This window comes from Pleuronectes platessa, chromosome 4 (genome assembly GCF_947347685.1).
Source record: "Pleuronectes platessa chromosome 4, fPlePla1.1, whole genome shotgun sequence".
NCBI classification, from domain to species: Eukaryota; Metazoa; Chordata; class Actinopteri; order Pleuronectiformes; family Pleuronectidae; genus Pleuronectes; species Pleuronectes platessa.
Window position 1 is genome coordinate 30,843,889 of NC_070629.1, and position 23,979 is coordinate 30,867,867.

The window sequence follows — 23,979 nt, forward strand, 5'->3', positions numbered from 1 at the left end:
TTGTTTTACTTCAACACATTAGAGACGACCTGTCAATCACCTTCTCATCTGAAGTCATAGCTAGGCTAACGTTAGCGTCCCATGAAGTGCAAGCTTCATTCGTCCCTGGAGCTCAGAGAGTGTGTGATTACAGTAATGTCTTAATGACATCACACCGTCAGTCAGACCATCTGTCTCCGCTCAACATGAATAAATGATCTCACTCTCACACACACACACACACACACACACACACACACACACACACACACACACACACACACACACACACACACACACACACACACACACACACACACACACACACACACACACACACACACACACACACACACACACACACACACACACACACACACACACACACACACACACAGCTTTTCACCGAAGGTTTGAGACAAACTCCAGTTAAAATATTATGTTGACAGTTTTAAGAATCAACTCAACTCTTATTTCTAATTTACTTTGAACAATGTATTTTATACCTTTGACTTGTTTCAAGTCTTAGTTTTATTGTCGATGTGTTTGTATTGATCTCTTATCTGATTTTATTATAAAGCCATGAGCTGCAGTTTATGTACTAGGTGCTATATAAATGAAAATGTTTTATTATTATAATAATCAAATGTTCGTACACATGGGTTCAACCATGTGTCAGTGTGCAGTGTTCAGGACCCAGGAGAAGATCAAAGGCCTCAGTGACCTGCTGCTGATGGTCATACACATCAACGTCTCCATCACAACATGTTTGAAGATGTTTTGGTAAATTTTGTCAGGTCCAACAAAAATTTAGTTTGGTGAAATATCGTAACAGATTCTGAATCCAGAGACAAAAACACAGTGAGTCAGAAAGAATGAGCCTGTTTATTAGCCCTCGTGTTAATCATCATCATCCTCCTTCCTCCTCTTCCTCGGCCATCGACATCTTGTGGCTCGGGTTCATACACAACTCTAACTGTCAATAGAATCTAATAGAAAAATCTGCAGGTTACAGTTTGGACGTGAGTCCATTAGAAAAACAACAGAAACCATGAAACCAAAAAGCTCCCGTCAGCCCTCGAGGACGAGGCCGGGACAAGACAGACCTGAACTGGCCGGTGACGTGGTGTCCAGTCCTGGTTCTGGTTCACCGGGTGACGTGGTGTCCAGTCCTGGTTCTGGTTCACCGGGTGACGTGGTGTCCAGTCCTGGTTCTGGTTCACCAGGTGACGTGGTGTCCAGTCCTGGTTCTGGTTCACCGGGCGGCGTGGTGCGACCACGATGACGAGCTGGAACCAGGTGTGGACACCAGGCCTCCGTCCAGTTCAGAGCTTTCTTTTACAACGTCTCGGGATTCAAACCCGTCACTACAGCTCTCTGAGCCTCTGAGCCACCACGCCGCGGGACCACACGCCTGCGACCTCAACACTCACGAGGTCTGATTACAGGCGTGTTGAAAAAGATGAAATCCCACAACTTGTGAACGTGGTGACGTCCAGACAGAGACGAGGGGACAGGGACGGACGAGGGGACAGGGACAGTTAGCCTAGCAGTCTTGAGAATATAACACTCAGCTTCTCTTTGCAAATCGTTAGACACAACATGTGAATTAAACAATATCATTTTTAAACAAAGTACATTTTGTACTGAGAGCATCTGCCAGAGTGGAAATTTACACAAACCATATCATCTTATTGACAAACTGAATATTCAAAAGTGGATTAACAGATTTAAATAGAAACCTGTACAGGAGAACTAATTATTATCATCGTCATTATTATTATTATCATCATCATCGTCACACATACAAGAAGCAGAACCACGGATTCAATATTCAACAGCCAGATCTCCCTCGACATCAGGCAAACCTCTCTGTGGTCCGACACCAGCAAACAAACGCACAACACGGCCGAGGCTACTAAGACGACTCACAATCTCCTCCGAGCATCAAACTAACTACACATCCTGAATTCTCGATGGAAGTGGCTTCAAAACAGTTCGCACAAGAAAAGAAAACCACAAAAAACCTCTAAGGAAAGAAAATGTGTTTGAGAAGCATGATCCAGTCTTAACATGCACACAACATGTAACTAACACGCACAATGTTCATTTAACCCAAACACACACTGTACAGTTAAGGCTGCAATAACACTTCTGCAGAGATACACAATCATGTCTCTGTGATAGTTATGAGCAGAAGTCGACTCACAAATCTTTACAATATAAACGTTTTGAAAAAGAGAATTTGTGTCGGGGTCAAAAAGGAAAAGACAAAAATACTTCTCAGTTCGTACAAATATAGTCGGGCTGCAACTGTTGGATATTTTATCCGTGAAATTATCAGTATTACGATGTAAAAAAAACTATATTGCCTTAAGTACAAGGTGACGTCTGCAAATGACTCGTTTGTATGATCAATTGTCCCAAACTCAAATCTTGAGTTCACGATGACAAAAGAAATAGAAAACATTCACATTATGAAGTTGAAACCAGGGAATAGAAAAGTTTATTTATAAAAATCCATCAAATTATCTTTCTGTTGGTCGACTAATTAATGAACTGTAAAAAAATCAACTGTTTCTCAAACTACAAGAGCGAGTTTACGAAGTATTATCCAGATTCAACAGGCGCTAACAACTTCAGCCAACGTGTTGACGCAACACTCCATTTAGCTAGCAGACATTTAGCATTAACAGTTTTACTAAAGCGCTTAGTTTCATTAAGCTACGCTCTCCGTTCAGCTGACAAATATTTACACCACGTCAGCAGATTCGGATAATTTAAGAGCGCTGACGCATTGTTAAAAAAAAAAAAATCATACGCTGTTTGCTAGCATGTAGCTTAACCAGCTAAATAAATATAAATCCTAAATTTGTTGTATTAAATCTTTCTATATTGTTTTTGGAAGTTTGATTAGTAAAATGAAAGTGTGTAGCTTCTTTTATATGTTTTAGTGAATATATTTATTTGGAGCCATGTTCTCTGGTCCGATAAAACTGTTTTCAAAATAGCTGAGAAGCAGAATCAGGATGAATCGGGGAATATCATGAACTACATTCAGAGACGTGAGCAGATCGCTCTGTAGTTTCAGGAGAACGGATGTGAAGATTAAATTTTGTCTATTCTTTAACTTTGTTTTGGGAAGTTTAGATGGCGAGTAAAATGTGTTGAAAACTGTGTGTAGCGTTTTCATGATGAACGCACAACTCATCAATTAGCTGATGGATAGAAAACTATTCTGATAATCGATTTATCTTTTTACTTTTGTTTGGATACTTGCAGCTTCATAAATGTGAAAATTTAACATTTTCTTTGAGTGACAGTGATCAGAGCCATCGGGACTCACGAGACAAATCCAGAAAACTTTCAGGCTTTTTGACAGTTTTCTGCTCAGCAGGTCTATGATGATGCAAAGTGGCGGTTGTGTTAATCTGGTGACGTTCGAATGTTGCGTCCATGTGATGCTGTGACTGAGCCAAGAAGAAAAGTTAACTGTTAGCAATGAGCTAACGCACCCAGAAACAGTTCAGCTACCAAAAACCAAACGTGTTCAGTAGAAAATACCAACTGTTGACGTAAAAAGCTCCGCTAACACAAACCGGTTTCACTAAGAGACGTCAAGTTTAACCACCAGTTATCTGCTAACACACGAGACGGCTAACGCAGACAGCTCAACCACCCCTTTCCTCTAGCTAACACAGATGAGGTAACATGCATTTCGCTATCAAACGTTGTTCAGCTAACGCGCTCGCTAACCTTAAACATCGCTAACCCAAATCACTAAAGTAGAAATGCAGAACGAAGTTTCGACAACAATAATAAAGTTTCACTCTGTAAGAAAATAGTGTTTTTCCCGCTTTTTAAAAGTCGCGGCGGGTAAACGTGGCGTCGGCTGGAGCTCCGTCCTGTGGAGGACAGAGGGTTGACCACAGAGAGATCTGGCTTTAGACAACGCAATAGAAATCGTCATTTATTCATCATTACATCATAAAAACTAAAGAATCACTATAGAGATACAGGAATAAGAACTATCATCAAACCAAAAAGAAAACACGTCATTGCTCCAAGATGGCGACTGAACAGGTAAAATTAGATTGCGAACAAACAGACCCAGCGAGAACAAATTTAGTACAAAAAACTGTTTCGTCTCCGACTGTAAAACGTTACATTTCCATCCGACGCTATTAAAATATTTCTATGCCAAAATAAAAAAAAATAACTGAGAGTCAAAACACACAATCTGACGCATGCTTTAAAACATTATCATGAACAAAATAATAATAATATATCTGATTTTCTTACTCAAGACTGCTAAGCCTCATACCGTTTTCTTATTGGAAAATAAAACTAGAGAAAATATAGATTATACTGGATTTTTTTTGTTCGAAGCCACACTGATACATCTTTAAGTTCAAGTTTGATAAAAAACAAAAAGAAAAACCAGGTTTACACTGGAGAGGCCAGAGGCTCGTCCAAACAAATCTGCCCGACAAAATATCCACTTTGTGAGGTTAAAAAACAGAAAGAAAAGTTCGTGATTCAGTTAATCCTTAGTTTCTCTACGAAAGAAGGAGGAAGCGGCGCAGCGTTGCTAGGAAACCCCGATTTCGGTTGCCATCGACGACGATCCAGGACCTGCACCAGAGGGGGAGGAGCCTAGTGATCCTGAAGAGACAGGAAATGACATGTCAGCCAGGAAAATACTTTTTGCTATTACACGTCCAGGGGGCGCGTCCTCGAGGCCACAGCGCCACCTGGTGGTTCCGAAGGCTGCACCACCGGAGCCGGCGGGTCGATGCTCTGTGGGTCGACCCGACGCTCATCCAGTCCCGCTGACCATTCGCTTTTCAAAAAGAAAATGGCGGCAAACCCCAAAGACGAAAGATCTCTAAATGCATCAGGTTTCGACTCAGTTGAGCGGCTAACAAAACAATTGTTAAAATCTCAACCTCTATTATTTGCTAAAATACTTACGCGACATTAGCGATCTTAGCTAGAGCTTTGTGGGCGGAGGAGGGGCAGGAAGGTAACGATGCTACAGGAAAGACCGAACGAGGTGGGGGCGGAGAGATGAGGCCGTCTCTCCTTCATCTGTGGGTCAGGGTCAGGCCTTCTGAAGGACGCTGCCGACCACGGTCACAATAAGCTCTGGAACTATTCACTGAGAACATTCATATCCTGACAGTTATTACATTGGCCTGAGAATAATGCAGATTCTATTTTTGAGTATCCGAAGACGAGACTAACAAGTGTTCTCGGTCGGTTGATGTTTGGCTTCAACGTGCAGGAGGTTTTCAGCTCATACAAAGAAAGAGCTAATATAACAGTTATTAAATTGAACAGTGTTTAAATGAACTGAATTCCAACACAAAGCTTCAGGGACATGTTAAAGGGGCCGAGCAGGAGCAGGGTCCTGATTGGCTCCTGTGTGTTACCTGTATCTGGGCAGGGTTCCACAGGAAGGGCTGCTGTCTGTAGTATTCTGCTAGCGCTGCAGTGTAGTCTGGCACTGAACTCTGCTGAGACGACTGACCTGCAGAGAAACATCACGTTCATCACACTGATCCACCCGAGGTGCAGCAGCTTGAAGAAGACATATGGAACTTTCATGTCAACATTAGTTAATGTGGTGTTTGTGTCCAGTGTTATTTCTGGGTTTGGTCTCCACCTCCTGATGGAAACATCAACTCCTAAAACTGCTAAACTAGGTTCATCAGCTGCTCATGAGAGAAGCATGTGAGGAGCATGTTCCTCACATGTGAGGAGCATGTCTGTGGTTCTGTTCATAAGCAGCTCCACTGTGAGGATCCAGCTGCTGATTCATCACCACAGTCTCCACTATGATTTCATATTTTGAGTTGAAGAAGCTCATCTCCTCTAGTTCAGCTCTATGTTCTCGATGGTTAGTGAAGTGTCAGAAGGTCAGGTGTGTGTCGTACTCTGTTTCTTGTAGTAGTCCTCCCAGGCCTTACTGTAGTCCGTCATCAGGCTCTGGGGCTGGTTCTGCTGACCTACAAACACACAATCACACAAACAGTCAGTGTGACACAAACACCTGCTGCTTTCAGCCCTTCAATATGTTTTACCGTGTTAAAAAGTAACACAACTGTTAATCGAAGGTGAGATTTATTGACAAAACAATGACTGAGGGTTACGCACAGCAACACTCAAACTGGTCCACAAGGCCAGTGACTAAATACTCAATGTACAGAACGCACATATTGTATATATTCCATATTTTATTTTAATATTAATTTGTAACAAACACAACTTCCCCCTGGGATCAACACAGTATTTCTGATTCAGAAACTTCAGCCAGTTAAATAATACTACATCGATAACGCCTCTGGGAAATGACATTAAAAGACCTGATGAGTACTTGATCTTAAATATGAACAAAATGGCTCCAAACTTTCTCCATAATTACACAACTCAAGAAGAAATAATACAACTCGCAGGTGAAGGTTTTCATGTCTTTTGTTCATTGAGAATTGAAATGTGAACGTCTGTCCCTCGAAGCTGGAACTGGGGTCAAATCAAAAAGAACCTTTTTGATTTTGACTTTAATTTTAAACCCATACTGTGACCTTTGACCTTTGAGAAGAAGAACACCCCCCCCCCCCCCCCACAGACTGTGAATCCTTCAACCTTCTCCAGTGAATCTACTTCAGCAACACTTAGAAATACACGTTTCTTCTGTGTGTGTGTGTGTGTGTGTGTGTGTGTGTGTGTGTGTTTTACCAGGGTCTTGTTGTCCAGGGTTCTGCCAGCTCGTCTGGTAGGTGTTTCCCCAAACTCCAGTCAGGAAGGTCTGACCGCTGCCACAGCTGCACACAGACACACAACAGCTCAGATTCACTTCAGACTGGAAGATCAGTTGAGCTCAGTTTAATCTGGATCTGGTTTGAAGATTGATGCGTAGAGCCGCAGCAGACCACTAGTGTGTGTGTGTGTGTGTGTGTGTGTGTGTGTGTGTGTGTCTTACTTCTGGTGTGTAGCGGGACCCTGGGTGAAAGGACTGAAGCCAAAACCCCCATTGCTCATGATACCTGAACCCTGGATGAGAGAAAGTTTATGTCAATTTATATCACATTAAATATATCACTTCATATATATATATATATATATATGTTAATTCACTGACATCTGTTTTATATGTGATTAGGAATCAAACACGAAACTTTCTCAATGACACATGAAACTTTAAATGAAAGTAAATCAGGTGGTTTGTTTCCCTGGTGTGATCAGCTGGACATGGTGTGTGTTAGTGTGCGTTAGTGTGCGTCAGTACAAAGCTGACATTGCTGTCATTGTGTCTTTTATTCACCCCGATCTTGTCGTCTATGAGCTGCCGGGCCAGGTCCATCTGCTGGGCGGAGCCTCGGATGGTGAAGACTCGGGCATTGGGGTCAGTGGAGGGGGGGGGGTTCCTCTGAAGCTCCACGTGAGCTCCAGACTGCTGGTTGATACTCTTAATGGTTTCACCTCCTACACACACACAGACACACACACACCCCAGAGTTCAGTAACCGCTGAACATTAAAAACACATTTACACAACAGATTGACTACTTGAGTTTCTTACATCCTGTTTTGATTTTAGATTCTTCGTTGGGTCGTCTCTTGAGTTCAAAGGACATTGTAATATTTAGCGCCTGTGATGTTTTGTTTTCATCTGTCCTCTTGTAACAGCGGTTTTGAAAGGTGCTGTATAAATTAATATAATTAAATATCTTTAATATTAACCTAATTTCCACCGGTCAAAAAAACTAACAAAGAAGAAGAAATATATTTTATAAGCTTCTTTATTAATTAAAAACGGATGTGATATGATTGTTTTATTTGAAGAATCTTAGATTTTCTTTATAAATAAAGTAAATAACGTCTTCGTACCAAACAACCAGCGAACAACTGTTTTTATAACTTTTTTCTTCCTCAGTTTGAGACATGGAGAATTAAAAAACTGATTTAGATCATCTCCAGGTTGATCACTGTAATTAGTGTTATAACTGTAAAATGTTTTCATGCTCTAATGTTCAGAAACATCTTTCCCTTCAGTGTCCATTGCTGCAGCGTATAGTCTGCTCTGATTGGTCCGCTCAGCTCGATCTTTAAGTTAGGGGCTGATCAGCTGTGAGCCAACGTGGAGACTGAGAAACACTTCTGTCCTCTTACCTTTACCGATAACCAGGCCACACTTGTCCGCAGGGATGGTGTAGGTCACTTCCTGTAGGGGACCAGGAGAGCCCATAGTCCAGTCACTGCGACCTCTGACCCTCCCGCCCCGCAGGGCCGAGCCGAAGCCATCACGCTCCTACAGGTACAGCAACGGTTCAATCAAATGTTTCCACTCAACATGCGCGTGTGTGTGTGTGTGTGTGTGTACCTGTGCGGTCTGGATGAGCTCGTTGATGAGGTGGACCGCGTGCTGACAGCGGTCTGCTTGTCCCATCACCATGGCAACACGCTCAGGACTGATGCCGTCATCTAGGACAGACGAGAGGTCAGAGGTCAACACGCTGTCACAAACACATTGTGCTGCGGTTGTTGACAGTTTGGTTTTGTGTGATGTGTTTGTACAGTGCATGAAGGAGCAACATGTCACATCCTGTTGACGTGTTCTTGCTGTTGCTAGTAGGAGGGGCTTAGATTATGTTGAATTTTAATATATATGGTCACGTAGATAATCCAACATGTCAACTCTCGTGCAGACTGGACAATGTACTCGATCAGTGGAGCTTCCTGTTTCATGATCAGCACAACTTTCATAGTCGTGGTTCTTTGCACTGATTCAATTACAAGTTGAATAAAAAAACAAATTCCACATCGCCAGCTCCCTGATCTATTCCAAGACAGTCTTTTGTAAATCATGATACATATACGCAAACCGATTTTCATACATTCATAAATATCTATCGATCAAACGGTCTGTTGGTGATGTGACGCTGGGACTGCTTCAGGGACATTTCTTAGGGGGCGCTATGGAGCCAACAAAACATATCGACTGTGTCACCTGCTCTAAACTGGATTATACTTAAGTAGATAGACATGCTTTAGAGTGGATTAAACTGGTGTAAACTGGATTAAACGGGTGTAAACAGACCTGCTTTAAACTGGATTCGAACTCCTGCATCATTCTGGATTTTCTTGATCATTTCTCCATTTCTGCCGATCACAATTCCAACAGCAAACCTGGGAACTGGAACCTGGAAGAACACAGAGGACCAGTCTGTTAATATGAAGCCACAGGAGACTTGTGTGTGTGTGTGTGTGTGTGTGTTTGTGTTTGTCGTACATCCAGGTTGGTTCCTCCCAGTCGAGCGCTGAAGTCGTTGCGTCCTGACCTGAAATCTCCGTCCTTCTCCCTGATCACCTCCAACACCAACTCCCTCGCCGCCTGAGGAACGAGACAGGATGGAGTCATGTCAGTCCTGGTGTGTGTGTGTGTGTGTGCGTGTGTGTGTGTGTGTGTGTGTGTGTGTGAGATACTGCGACTTGTGGGTTTGGATGCATTTATTGCATCCGTCTGCTGCAAATAGACGATTGACTCACCAGAACCTGAGGAACCAGAAGAACTGGGCGTGGTTTAAGAAATGATTCTTCAGTCTATTGAATGGATTACATATCGCTCCCTCACTCATAGCATCATTATGAATTTGCGTGTATAATTTTGGGAGGAGAGGTTTATGTGATCTAGTAGTTAAAATAGAGAATAGTGACTCTAGTGCCTACCACTGAAATTGGGTCTATGTGTGTACCTGCACTTTGTACGGGTCTATGTGTGTACTTGCACTTTGTACGGGTCTATGTGTGTACCTGCACTTTGTGCGGGTCTATGTGTGTACCTGCACTTTGTACGGGTCTATGTGTGTACCTGCACTTTGTGCGGGTCTATGTGTGTACCTGCACTTTGTGCGGGTCTATGTGTGTACCTGCACTTTGTACGGGTCCGTGTGTGTACCTGCACTTTGTACGGGTCCGTGTGTGTACCTGCACTTTGTGCGGGTCCATGTGTGTACCTGCACTTTGTACGGGTCTATGTGTGTACCTGCACTTTGTGCGGGTCTATGTGTGTACCTGCACTTTGTGCGGGTCTATGTGTGTACCTGCACTTTGTACGGGTCTATGTGTGTACCTGCACTTTGTGCGGGTCTATGTGTGTACCTGCACTTTGTACGGGTCTATGTGTGTACCTGCACTTTGTACGGGTCTATGTGTGTACCTGCACTTTGTACGGGTCTATGTGTGTACCTGCACTTTGTGCGGGTCTATGTGTGTACCTGCACTTTGTGCGGGTCTGTGTGTGTACCTGCACTTTGTACGGGTCTGTGTGTGTACCTGCACTTTGTACGGGTCTATGTGTGTACCTGCACTTTGTACGGGTCTATGTGTGTACCTGCACTTTGTACGGGTCTGTGTGTGTACCTGCACTTTGTGCGGGTCTGTGTGTGTACCTGCACTTTGTGCGGGTCTATGTGTGTACCTGCACTTTGTGCGGGTCTATGTGTGTACCTGCACTTTGTGCGGGTCTGTGTGTGTACCTGCACTTTGTGCGGGTCTGTGTGTGTACCTGCACTTTGTGCGGGTCTATGTGTGTACCTGCACTTTGTACGGGTCTGTGTGTGTACCTGCACTTTGTACGGCTCTGTGTGTGTACCTGCACTTTGTACGGCTCTATGTGTGTACCTGCACTTTGTACGGCTCTATGTGTGTACCTGCACTTTGTGCGGGTCTATGTGTGTACCTGCACTTTGTACGGCTCTATGTGTGTACCTGCACTTTGTACGGGTCTATGTGTGTACCTGCACTTTGTGCGAGTCTGTGTGTGTACCTGCACTTTGTACGGGTCTGTGTGTGTACCTGCACTTTGTACGGGTCTATGTGTGTACCTGCACTTTGTACGGGTCTGTGTGTGTACCTGCACTTTGTACGGGTCTGTGTGTGTACCTGCACTTTGTGCGGGTCTGTGTGTGTACCTGCACTTTGTGCGGGTCTATGTGTGTACCTGCACTTTGTGCGGGTCTGTGTGTGTACCTGCACTTTGTGCGGGTCTGTGTGTGTACCTGCACTTTGTACGGGTCTGTGTGTGTACCTGCACTTTGTGCGGGTCTGTGTGTGTACCTGCACTTTGTGCGGGTCTGTGTGTGTACCTGCACTTTGTACGGGTCTGTGTGTGTACCTGCACTTTGTACGGGTCTGTGTGTGTACCTGCACTTTGTACGGGTCTGTGTGTGTACCTGCACTTTGTACGGGTCTATGTGTGTACCTGCACTTTGTACGGGTCTGTGTGTGTACCTGCACTTTGTACGGGTCTGTGTGTGTACCTGCACTTTGTACGGGTCTGTGTGTGTACCTGCACTTTGTGCGGGTCTGTGTGTGTACCTGCACTTTGTACGGGTCTATGTGTGTACCTGCACTTTGTACGGGTCTGTGTGTGTACCTGCACTTTGTACGGGTCTGTGTGTGTACCTGCACTTTGTACGGGTCTGTGTGTGTACCTGCACTTTGTGCGGGTCTGTGTGTGTACCTGCACTTTGTACGGGTCTATGTGTGTACCTGCACTTTGTACGGGTCTGTGTGTGTACCTGCACTTTGTACGGGTCTGTGTGTGTACCTGCACTTTGTACGGGTCTGTGTGTGTACCTGCACTTTGTACGGGTCTGTGTGTGTACCTGCACTTTGTACGGGTCTGTGTGTGTACCTGCACTTTGTGCGGGTCTATGTGTGTACCTGCACTTTGTGCGGGTCTGTGTGTGTACCTGCACTTTGTGCGGGTCTGTGTGTGTACCTGCACTTTGTGCGGGTCTATGTGTGTACCTGCACTTTGTACGGGTCTGTGTGTGTACCTGCACTTTGTGCGGGTCTGTGTGTGTACCTGCACTTTGTGCGGGTCTATGTGTGTACCTGCACTTTGTACGGGTCTATGTGTGTACCTGCACTTTGTGCGGGTCTGTGTGTGTACCTGCACTTTGTACGGGTCTATGTGTGTACCTGCACTTTGTGCGGGTCTGTGTGTGTACCTGCACTTTGTACGGGTCTGTGTGTGTACCTGCACTTTGTACGGGTCTATGTGTGTACCTGCACTTTGTACGGGTCTATGTGTGTACCTGCACTTTGTACGGGTCTGTGTGTGTACCTGCACTTTGTGCGGGTCTGTGTGTGTACCTGCACTTTGTGCGGGTCTATGTGTGTACCTGCACTTTGTGCGGGTCTGTGTGTGTACCTGCACTTTGTGCGGGTCTGTGTGTGTACCTGCACTTTGTACGGGTCTGTGTGTGTACCTGCACTTTGTGCGGGTCTGTGTGTGTACCTGCACTTTGTGCGGGTCTGTGTGTGTACCTGCACTTTGTGCGGGTCTGTGTGTGTACCTGCACTTTGTACGGGTCTGTGTGTGTACCTGCACTTTGTACGGGTCTGTGTGTGTACCTGCACTTTGTACGGGTCTGTGTGTGTACCTGCACTTTGTGCGGGTCTGTGTGTGTACCTGCACTTTGTACGGGTCTGTGTGTGTACCTGCACTTTGTACGGGTCTATGTGTGTACCTGCACTTTGTGCGGGTCTATGTGTGTACCTGCACTTTGTACGGCTCTATGTGTGTACCTGCACTTTGTACGGGTCTGTGTGTGTACCTGCACTTTGTGCGGTCTGTGTGTGTACCTGCACTTTGTACGGGTCTATGTGTGTACCTGCACTTTGTACGGGTCTGTGTGTGTACCTGCACTTTGTACGGGTCTGTGTGTGTACCTGCACTTTGTACGGGTCTGTGTGTGTACCTGCACTTTGTACGGGTCTGTGTGTGTACCTGCACTTTGTACGGGTCTATGTGTGTACCTGCACTTTGTGCGGGTCTATGTGTGTACCTGCACTTTGTGCGGGTCTGTGTGTGTACCTGCACTTTGTGCGGGTCTGTGTGTGTACCTGCACTTTGTGCGGGTCTATGCGGGTCTGTGTGTGTACCTGCACTTTGTGCGGGTCTATGAGTGTACCTGCACTTTGTGCGGGTCTATGTGTGTACCTGCACTTTGTACGGCTCTATGTGTGTACCTGCACTTTGTACGGGTCTATGTGTGTACCTGCACTTTGTGCGGGTCTATGTGTGTACCTGCACTTTGTACGGGTCTGTGTGTGTACTTGCACTTTGTACGGGTCTATGTGTGTACCTGCACTTTGTACGGGTCTATGTGTGTACCTGCACTTTGTACGGGTCTGTGTGTGTACCTGCACTTTGTACGGGTCTGTGTGTGTACCTGCACTTTGTACGGGTCTATGTGTGTACCTGCACTTTGTGCGGGGTCTATGTGTGTACCTGCACTTTGTACGGGTCTATGAGTGTACCTGCACTTTGTGCGGTCTATGTGTGTACCTGCACTTTGTACGGGTCTATGTGTGTACCTGCACTTTGTACGGGTCTATGTGTGTACCTGCACTTTGTGCGGGTCTATGTGTGTACCTGCACTTTGTGCGGGTCTATGTGTGTACCTGCACTTTGTACGGGTCTATGAGTGTACCTGCACTTTGTACGGCTCTATGTGTGTACCTGCACTTTGTACGGGTCTATGTGTGTACCTGCACTTTGTGCGGGTCTATGTGTGTACCTGCACTTTGTGCGGGTCTATGTGTGTACCTGCACTTTGTACGGGTCTATGAGTGTACCTGCACTTTGTGCGGGTCTATGTGTGTACCTGCACTTTGTACGGGTCTATGTGTGTACCTGCACTTTGTACGGGTCTATGTGTGTACCTGCACTTTGTGCGGGTCTATGTGTGTACCTGCACTTTGTACGGCTCTATGTGTGTACCTGCACTTTGTACGGGTCTATGTGTGTACCTGCACTTTGTGCGGGTCTATGTGTGTACCTGCACTTTGTACGGGTCTATGTGTGTACCTGCACTTTGTACGGCTCTATGTGTGTACCTGCACTTTGTACGGGTCTGTGTGTGTACCTGCACTTTGTACGGGTCTGTGTGTGTACCTGCACTTTGTGCGGGTCTGTGTGTGTACCTGCACTTTGTACGGGTCTATGTGTGTACCTGCACTTTGTACGGGTCTGTGTGTGTACCTGCACTTTGTACGGGTCTGTGTGTGTACCTGCACTTTGTACGGGTCTGTGTGTGTACCTGCACTTTGTGCGGGTCTGTGTGTGTACCTGCACTTTGTACGGGTCTATGTGTGTACCTGCACTTTGTACGGGTCTGTGTGTGTACCTGCACTTTGTACGGGTCTGTGTGTGTACCTGCACTTTGTACGGGTCTGTGTGTGTACCTGCACTTTGTACGGGTCTGTGTGTGTACCTGCACTTTGTACGGGTCTATGTGTGTACCTGCACTTTGTGCGGGTCTATGTGTGTACCTGCACTTTGTGCGGGTCTGTGTGTGTACCTGCACTTTGTGCGGGTCTGTGTGTGTACCTGCACTTTGTGCGGGTCTATGTGTGTACCTGCACTTTGTACGGGTCTGTGTGTGTACCTGCACTTTGTGCGGGTCTGTGTGTGTACCTGCACTTTGTGCGGGTCTATGTGTGTACCTGCACTTTGTGCGGGTCTGTGTGTGTACCTGCACTTTGTACGGGTCTCCAGAGATACGAAGAGGTTTGTCGGCTCCTGTCGGCATCGGACCGTCCTGGATCATCATCATCTTTACTCCCGCTCGCTCCTGCACACACACAGACACACACACAGACACACACACAGACACAGAGACACACACACACACAGACACACACAGGTCAGAGAGGTTACAGGGACACGTCGGCGGGTGTTGCTGCTCCAGGAACAAACCTGCAGCTGTTTGATGGTGTCTCCTCCTCGGCCAATCACCAGCCCCACCTTACTCGCCGGGATCAGCATCTCCTGCACAGAGGCTCCGCCCTCCCCTTCGCCATGGAAACCTGGACCGTTTCTACAGCGGTCCACGATCTGGATCAGCAGCCGCTTGGCCTGCCTGTTGGGGGGGGGGGGGGGGGGGGGGGGGGAGACACACACACATACACACACAGTTGAGAAGCAGGTGGCGGTGAGGAGGAGGTGCTCTGAAAGGAGGAGGAGGAACTCACTCGATGCTCTCCGGAGTTCCAGTCAGAGAACACGGCCGCTCCATCAGACCTCCACTGTCTGCACACACACACACAAACAAACACACAAACAAACAAACACACAAACAAACACACACAGTGAGTCAGTTGACCAGCATCTATTTTTTAACCAATCAGAAAAGAGAAGCAGTTGTTTATTTAAACCAAATGAGAAACAAACTAACTTTTTCTTTTACGTTTGAAATAAAATTCAGAATTGTGCAAACGTTTGAGACGATTTTAAATCATGAGTTACTTGTGACGTGTCATGTGACACTTTTGTCCAAAGCGACTTATTAATTACTACAATCACTACACTCAACATCTCTGAGGGGCCATTACGGGGTTCAGTATCTTGCCAAGGACCCTTCTGCATGCAGATGGGGAAGAGTGGGGATTGAACCGCCAACCTTCTTGTTGGAGAACGACCACTCTACCCCCTAGGCCACATCGCCCCCGATGATGTAGAGGAGTGTCATCTACATCATCAGCCTCCTCAGGAGGAGTCTGATTGGACGAATGCGTCCTTCCATCCCAGAACAACGGAGGCTCCACTTGGATCCTTGGGCCCAAACTATCCCAGGAGGACCGAGCGTTTCAATGAGGTGACGACACCAGCAACCGACAAGATGTATACTATCAGTATTCAACTCACTTTACTTCAGGGTCTGAAACCTTTGCACAGGACTGGACAAGTTCACTCTTCAGCAGCAATAACAGAATAAACCACAGCGGCATTAGAAATGTTTTATTGTGGAGGGGAAGGACAGGAAGTCGACAGTCCGTCAGTCTTACCAGCGGCGATCTGGATCTTGCAGCCGGACTCCAACTGGATCCTGGTGATCTGTTCTCCTCCTCTACCAATAACTGAAGGAGGAGGAAAAAGAAATGTTATCACCTGTTCACATGTTCCTGTAACAAGCAGCAGGACTGAGGGACAACTTCATCTCGGGGGGGAAAGGTTCTGCCTCAAGGGGGGGGAAAGGTTCTGCCTGCCTCGGGGGGGGGGAAAGGTTCTGCCTGCCTCGGGGGGGGGGGGGGAGGTTCTGCCTGCCTCAGGGGGGGGGGAAGGTTCTGCCTCAGGGGGGGGGAAGGTTCTGCCTGCCTCGGGGGGGGAAAGGTTCTGCCTCAGGGGGGGGGAAAGGTTCTGCCTCAGGGGGGGGGAAAGGTTCTGCCTCAGGGGGGGGGAAAGGTTCTGCCTCCGGGGGGGGGGAAAGGTTCTGCCTCCGGGGGGGGGGAAGGTTCTGCCTGCCTCGGGGGGGGAAAGTAATCTTAGGGTTTAAGATTACGTGAAAGGTTTTGACTTCAAAAAAAGGATTTAGGGTTAATTAATAATCAGGTTGAAGGTTCTACATCAGTACATCAAACTAATTCAAAAAAGTTTCAGGTTGTTTAAATCCATCTTAAATAGCTTTTCAGCCACTGAGATATTATTATTGTGTTTATGAAAGTGTATTAAAGCATGTGTGAGACTGGGATTGTTTACTCTATTTATTTATGCTTATAAATAGAATAATAACGTCGGGAATTAATAAAGTTACGGTCAGCAACAACAAATGTTATATCAATTTGTAACGATTTGTGCAGCTTTGACACTACAGTGTGTGTCTGCATTAACTGAATTAACATTGTGTGTGTTAGTAACATGTTGTGTGCACAGTATTCAGGTTCCAGAGGTTTGCAGCAGAAGGTCCAGACGTCTCATCGTGACATCAGGACGTCACATTCTGTTCTCTCATTATTTTGAATTACATTTTAACAGGATTATTGATTTAAAAAATATATCAAATAACTTACACAGCCAAATATCAGTTATTTAGTGTTTTTATATTAACAAATGTTTGGGATCAATATGACGTTGATGAATTGTTGTAGAATTTTACTTCACAACAGAATTTCAGTTTCAAATTTTCAGCTCCCTTCAAACCTCCAATCTGATTGGACGAGGAAGCCCTCAATACACCTGACCAGCAGGTGTCTGAAAGGTCAGAGGTCATACTCACTGAAACCCACCATCCTGTCAGGGACCTTGTAATCCTCTGTGATTACCCTGCTGCAACACAAACACACACATGTCAACAACCAGGTCACTCTGAAATGACACAACAACACTGTGTGTGTGTGTGTGTGTGTGTGTGTGTGTGTCAATAAGTGATTATGATGCTGCAGCCTGAAGGAAAACAGAACACACACACAGAGACAGAGAGGGACAGAGAGAGACAGAGAGAGAGAGAGAGAGAGAGACAGAGAGAGAGAGAGAGGGCCAGAGAGAGAGAGGGACAGAGAGAGAGGGACAGAGAGAGAGAGAGGGACACAGAGAGAGAGAGAGAGAGACAGAGAGAGAGAGAGAGAGTGAGAGGGACAGACAGAGAGAGAGGGACAGACAGAGAGAGATACAGACAGAGAGAGAGAGACAGCGAGAGAGAGAGCGGGCCCAGAGAGAGAGAGGGACAGAGAGAGGGACAGAGAGAGAGAGAGAGAGAGGGACACAGAGAGACAGAGAGAGAGACAGAGAGAGAGAGAGACAGAGAGAGAGAGAGGGACAGAGAGAGAGAGGGACAGACAGAGAGACAGAGAGAGAGAGACAGAGAGAGAGAGGGACAGAGAGAGGGACAGAGAGAGAGAGAGGGACACAGAGAGACAGACAGAGAGAGAGAGAGACAGAGAGAGAGAGGGACACAGAGACAGAGAGAGAGAGGGACAGACAGACAGAGAGAGAGAGAGACAGAGAGAGAGAGGGACACAGAGAGACAGAGAGAGAGAGGGACAGACAGACAGAGAGAGAGAGAGCGTACCTTTGGTGCCCCATGGCAGCGAGCTGGTTACCTACTGAGGGACAGAGACAGGAAGTGATGAGCGGTTATAATTTTTTTTTAGGATGTCACAGTAATATTTTAGTTTAGGAGTTTGGGGGGGGGGGCTTCTTATGGACACGTGGAAGCTTTTGGATCAGGTGGAGGATTCTGATCAGATTCTGTTCAGGTGGACTATTGAAGGTAAAGAGACAGAGGGTACGTGTCCTGTGGGTCCAGCTCCTCACCTCCGTCCTCTCCTGGTCGTTTCTGTCCAGGGTAGTACAGCGAGGGCTCAGCACTTCCTGAGGAGCTGTTGAGGTGGGCCATGGCTTCTCCGCCCATTTTACCCACCATCTGAAACACAGAGGAAACAGCTGTAACACATGGATGTTAGAGACCACGTCACATGACCGTTCACATACACTGGTCATGTGACGCAGACAGGAAGTAGATCGTTTACCCTATAGTTGGTTGCTTAGTTAAAGAAGGGATTTCTTTTCTAGGAGCGAGAAGCTAAAGCTAGCGATGAAAGAGCTAACCCTAACGAGGGTGTGGGGGGGGCCGCGGTCATGTGAGGCCTCCCTCGGCACTGAGGTCCACTACAGTATCAGTCTCTCTGTGTCTGTCCCCAACCAGAGGATCAGGGTCAATATTGTGTCGACAAACAAATCAGTGTTTAAACCGAAGCGAGTCAGAGATGTGCCGACACTGAACGTAGAAGCCTTCCTGCTCAGATTCTATAGGAAGCTAATGAAGTAACTTGTGTGAGACTCTGGAGAGAAGTGGTCACGGCCCTGATGTGACCCGCATGTGCAGAAGAAGAGCAAGACGTGACCCTCAGCACTTTGTGAGGTCATAGACACGGACGAGAGCCTTTCAGTTTACTTCTCTTGGTTCAAACAGCTGGTTACGATACGCCCCCTCCAGCTCAGCATGTACAGACGTGTCATCCCAAATACTGAGGAGGCCTAAAACCTCCCTGTCCCTCCACTGACGACCCCCCCCCCCCCCCCCAGCAGCGATCACCAACCTTTACGAGCCCAAGATCAGTTTTAACTCCAAACGTCAGCTGAGATCTGACACCATGATATCTACCAAGAAACCCACTTCGGGTCATATTTTAAAAAAAATGCCTTTTCTGTTAAAGGCTGAATGTACGAGCATTAATGAACACAGAGAAAGGCAGCTGTGCAACTTTATCTATTCAATGCACAATATTCACATTAATATCAATTCATATTCACAGCATCTGTTAAGTGCACAATATTTAGCTTCAGTTCAACAACATGTTGTGCAGCACAAAGTGTTCAATGGGCTTTGATTTGAATATGGTCATAAATATGATACATTTCCTTGTATGAAAGAAGTCCCTTGTACTCCGATAAACACCAGCACTGTACAGTATGAGGATGTGAGTCTACCGCTCCTGCAAATATTTCACAATAAAAAAAAAAAGGTATACAAAAGAATGGATTCCGTGAACAGAAACGCTGGAGTGCTTTTATTTTGAAACGGATACAGAAAATGGTTTTAACATTTTAAAATGCGTTTGTGACATAAGTTCAAAATATCAATATTAAAACTCAGGTAAAAAATAATTCTCTTTTTATTCTTCTGTAAAACTCAACGTTTATCTTTCTATGACTCAAACGTATTAACAGCACTTCTGAACCTCAAAAGCAAAGCAGGAGATAAACCTGCAGCTCCACAGCCGACACACCGCCGTGTGGACAACCGACACAGACACACAGACAACCGACACACAGACAACTGACACACAGACAACTGACACACAGACAACTGACACACAGACAACCGACACACAGACAACCGACACACAGACAACCGACACACAGACAACCGACACACAGACAACCGACACACAGACAACCGACACACAGACACACAGACAACCGACACACAGACAACCGACACACAGACACAGACAACTGACACAGACAACCGACACACAGACAACTGACACAGACAACCGACACACAGACAACCGACACAGACAACCGACACACAGACAACCGACACACAGACACACAGACAACTGACACACAGACAACTGACACACAGACAACTGACACACAGACAACCGACACACAGACAACCGACAACCAACACCGACACACAGACAACCGACACACAGACAACTGACAGACAACCGACACACAGACAACCGACACACAGACAACTGACACACAGACAACTGACACACAGACAACCGACAACCAACACCGACACAGACAACCGACACACAGACAACTGACAGACAACCGACACACAGACAACCGACAAACAGACAACCGACACACAGACAACTGACAGACAACCGACACACAGACAACCGACACACAGACAACCGACACACAGACAACCGACAACCAACACCGACACACAGACAACCGACACCAAACAACCGACACAGAGACAACTGACACACATCTGATGAGCGACGCAGAGAGTTCAGAGAGTTCGGAGAATGAAATGAGACTTAAATCACTTTAGATCAGCGGTCGCCAACCGGTTGATGGCGATCGACCGGTTGATGGCGACCGACCGGTTGATGGCGACCGACCGGTCGATGGCGACCGACATCCGGTCGATGGCGACCGCTGATCTAAAGTGATGTAAGTCTCATTTCATTCTGATGTGGTCACATGACCGTTTAAACTGAGGTCGCGTTTCATTTGGACTAATTTAAAGCTTCCATTCATTTGGTTTAACAACCGATGAACCTCAGAATGTTTCTCAAGGAACGTTTAGTTAATTTCCACCAACAGAACAAAACAGCTCTTTACTTTCTGCATTTCAGAAACCCCTCCCTGCAGTCGCTCATGTTTCTGCCACAGCCCGGCAGCACCACATGGCTTCTGGATTTAGGTGTAAATGTGTGGAGGTGGTTCTGGATGGTTGACGGCTCCGAGCTCCTGAATGAAGCTCACTGAGTCGTTCTGTCAGGTTTTCTGGCAGCGAGTCAGAAACAAGTGTCGTTCACAAGTGTTCAGGTTTTTCTCGTCTGTCTGTAGACGCCTGAGTCAACAGGCTGTTGACAGCCATTAGCTTTCAGCTGGTGCTGACCTCACCTTGGCTGAAGCACACGCGCTCAGGAGAGGAACCTTGAACATCTCCATGATAAAGAGAAGCAGAGAAAAGAGCCGTCGTGAAACCAGCGCAGATACAAATATACAACACACACTGCTCTCAGTGAACAAAAACACACACACCTGACAACATGACACAATTACTGCTCCAACAATGACTGACAGCCCACGACTGCAGCTTTTATCACATTAAATCATCAAACCTCATTCACTCAACATCACACGTGAACCTGCAGGGACGTCCTGTGAGTCAAACCAAGCGCTCCTGAATTCCAAATGTAACTGTCTCAGCAAACAACCGATCGAGTCAGAGCTTTCTGATTAATATTGACATTTGTAAATCAAATATCTTTATCAAAACTTGAATCTGGACTCGTTTATCACAAAATTCTTTCACAGAAATATCAGTGATTGTTTGCAGATATAAAAACTTAATTTACAGGATATGTTGATTTGTCTATTTTTCTATGCGCATTATATTTGTTAAGATTATGGTTAATTCAGTGTTTTATTCACTGATCTTAACTTCAGTCCTGAAATGATAAATCCTCATTTCAACCATGAAAAGCTGATATGACCGCGCTGCATAAAAGACCAATATTATCAACTTTTTCAGAGTTGAAACTATTAGTTGATTAATAAAAAAAAAAAAATTTAAATAGAATTTCTCTGTATATGGAATGTTCAGATTTATTGTTGTTCATTTTACGTCTGATTGAAGTGGAGTCTGTAGAGTACTGTAGAGTACTGTAGTACTGTGAAGTACTGCGCCTGCTAGTAATACCATCATGAGGTTACCATGGCAACAATTGATACTTCATTCATCGACTACTACCCCCCCCCCCCCCAGAACACATCAATGCCAGACGCCATCTACAAACCAATCAGAGTCAAGTAAAGGTAGGCTCCGCCCACGTAAGTGATGACGACAGGACGTTTGGATTTCAGACAAAACTCTTTAGTCCCTAAAAGTGGAACCACCAGTCAGATTTATTGATTATCTAAATCACTCGTTTTATAACAACTTCACTAGAAAAGAAGAGTTCAAAGTGAACGTAAACAAGAACGACGGGAACAACCGGCAAGAACCGAACGGAACCGCTGACGTGTTCTGACGTGTTCTGACGTGTTCTGAAGGTTCTGTGTGTGAGAACTAATGTCACAGGTCCGACTCGTTCACACAGGAACATGTGGGAACATCAGGCGAGGGGCGGAGCCTGTAGAGCAGCAGGGGCGGAGCCTGTAGAGCAGCAGGAGGCGGGACATGACGTATAAACTCTGCTGTGGACAGATCAGTGTTGTTGTTTACATCTCATCCGGCGTCGGCCCTCATCACCAGAAGATCTGGAATCTCCTCGTGTTTCCAAGTGGACGTCTTCATCTTCTACGTGTCCGGCTCCTCTTCTTCATCCTGAGATGTTTGAGTACTTCATGTTTCACGTCACGTGTTAGAAACCTCATCAACACGTCCACTCGCTCTCTGTAACCATGATCACATGACCTCTGCAGCAGAGGTAACACGTCACTTCCTGTCTCTGTCGGCTCCACCTCTCACCTGAAGCGCGAGGACGACCTGTCCTAATGGACCTCAGGACCAATAGGGACGTGTTGTGGGGAAGCAGATAAGAGACTTTTGAAGATGTTTGTTTGAAACTAACTTCAGGCCCAGAGATGAATCCAGTTTGACTGGATTCATCTCTGGGCCTGAAGTTAGTTTCATACTAACAGATTCCAGCAGATAGACGGAGCCGGTGTTGAACATGAGCACACACACACACACTGTTGGTTCCCCTGTGTGTGAGTGTGAGTGTGTGTGTCTATAGGCGCAGACACACCTCCCTCCGCTGTATATGGTTGTGTAGCTGTTGCATAACGTCAGCCTACTTTCAAACCAACTTACAGTAAACAGCAACCTATAAAGGGGGGGCGGGGGGGGGGGGTTCAGCTCTCATTTTAGTACTCTCATTATACTTCATAGTGCCCCCCTTCCCCCCCCACGCACGGTGCAGGGGGGTAGTTAGTACAACAGGTTGCCTCCTGCCTCAGTGACACGTGTGGCCAAACTTCTGTCCTGCTCCTACCCCCCCACACACACCACCTCCACTACCGACCACTGCCATCCCCCACCCCGGTCCCAGTGCGCTCCCCTTGGGATGACAGCTCCACAAAGTCCCCTGCCGTCCCCCGCGCCCGTGTCAGGCCGGACGGAGGGCGCTGAGCCCGGCCGCGAGTCCAGCTTGTGGCCGCTTCCCGAGCTAGTTAGCATGCTAGTGTGTGTGAGTGTTGACGGAGCAGAAGTTCGAGCAGCAGCAGCTCAACACGGGAGAATTCGAATAAAAGTGCTTTGGCTCGACCCAAACGACCCGGTTCGGCCCGGAATGTGTGTGTGCCTTGCCCCGGTGGAGTTGTTACCTGCCGGGCCCTCTGTAAAGCATCGGCCAGGCCGTCTGACTTCAGCCCCGGCTGGTTCATCGAGGCCTGTCCCTGCACCAGCTCCGCCATCATAGCGCCACAAGCTAGCCGTTAGCTGTTAGCAGGATTAGCTGGAGCTGCTAGCTGAGCTGAAGCTGCCGTCAGAGAGCGAGTCGAGTCGAGAGGTCTCACTCCGGCGGCTTTTTCAGCAACCGCAAAGAAGCAAATAACCCATAATCCTCAGCGGTCTTTTTAAGACCGATTTGATGTTCACTGGTTTTTAAACATTAAGCTTCTTCAGTTATATTCGTGTTCACATCTGGAGAACATCTGTTTATGTCCCTGACAAATGCAAATAACCTAAAAATCACAGTTTGTCCTCTGCCAGGTTCAGAAGTATGAACTAATTAATTTAACACACGAGGAGATTTATCAGTTAAACACACACACGATACCCGAAGTCTTTAAAATGAATCAATTACTTCATGAACTGAGCATTTATTTGCAACTAGTTTGTAATTTGTGGATTTTCAGTGTTTTTATATGTTGATGTTTTTCACTATTTCGTGATGTTTCCCGTCATTGTAAGATTTATTGATAATAAATGATGAAATC

The 23,979-nt window shown here is 46.3% G+C and overlaps 1 protein-coding gene across 4 annotated transcripts; it reads right to left on the reverse strand.

Annotated features, from left to right (window-relative positions):
- Nucleotides 1–845: 845 nt before the first annotated feature.
- Nucleotides 846–23,531, reverse strand: LOC128438814 (far upstream element-binding protein 3). Of its 4 annotated transcripts, none has more exons than XM_053421529.1 (18): nucleotides 23,365–23,531; nucleotides 18,088–18,196; nucleotides 17,843–17,873; nucleotides 17,051–17,097; nucleotides 15,843–15,914; nucleotides 15,030–15,087; nucleotides 14,755–14,917; nucleotides 14,531–14,629; nucleotides 9,274–9,375; nucleotides 9,082–9,184; nucleotides 8,365–8,465; nucleotides 8,154–8,292; nucleotides 7,307–7,467; nucleotides 6,965–7,035; nucleotides 6,721–6,806; nucleotides 5,919–5,990; nucleotides 5,415–5,512; nucleotides 846–4,644 (listed from the first exon to the last, which is right to left on the reverse strand). In XM_053421529.1, exons 1-18 carry the CDS (start codon nucleotides 23,455–23,457, stop codon nucleotides 4,636–4,638), a joined length of 1,614 nt encoding a protein of 537 aa, XP_053277504.1. In that variant the 5' UTR covers nucleotides 23,458–23,531; the 3' UTR covers nucleotides 846–4,635. The 4 variants fall into 4 exon arrangements, with proteins under 4 accessions (XP_053277504.1, XP_053277503.1, XP_053277502.1 ...); XM_053421528.1 differs by having other exon boundaries at nucleotides 17,051–17,100; XM_053421527.1 differs by having other exon boundaries at nucleotides 17,843–17,876; nucleotides 23,365–23,530.
- Between the last annotated feature and the right edge of the window lie 448 nt (nucleotides 23,532–23,979).

Coding starts and splice junctions, on each gene's coding strand:
- LOC128438814 (XM_053421526.1), bottom strand. CDS start 23,457: ATGATGGCGGAGCTGGTGCAGGGACAGGCCTCGATGAACCAGCCGGGG. Junction 18,197..23,364: donor CTTTACAGAGGGCCCGGCAG/GTAACAACTCCA, acceptor TCTGTGTTTCAG/ATGGTGGGTAAAATGGGCGG. Junction 7,036..7,306: donor TCATAGACGACAAGATCGGG/GTGAATAAAAGA, acceptor TCTCTCATCCAG/GGTTCAGGTATCATGAGCAA.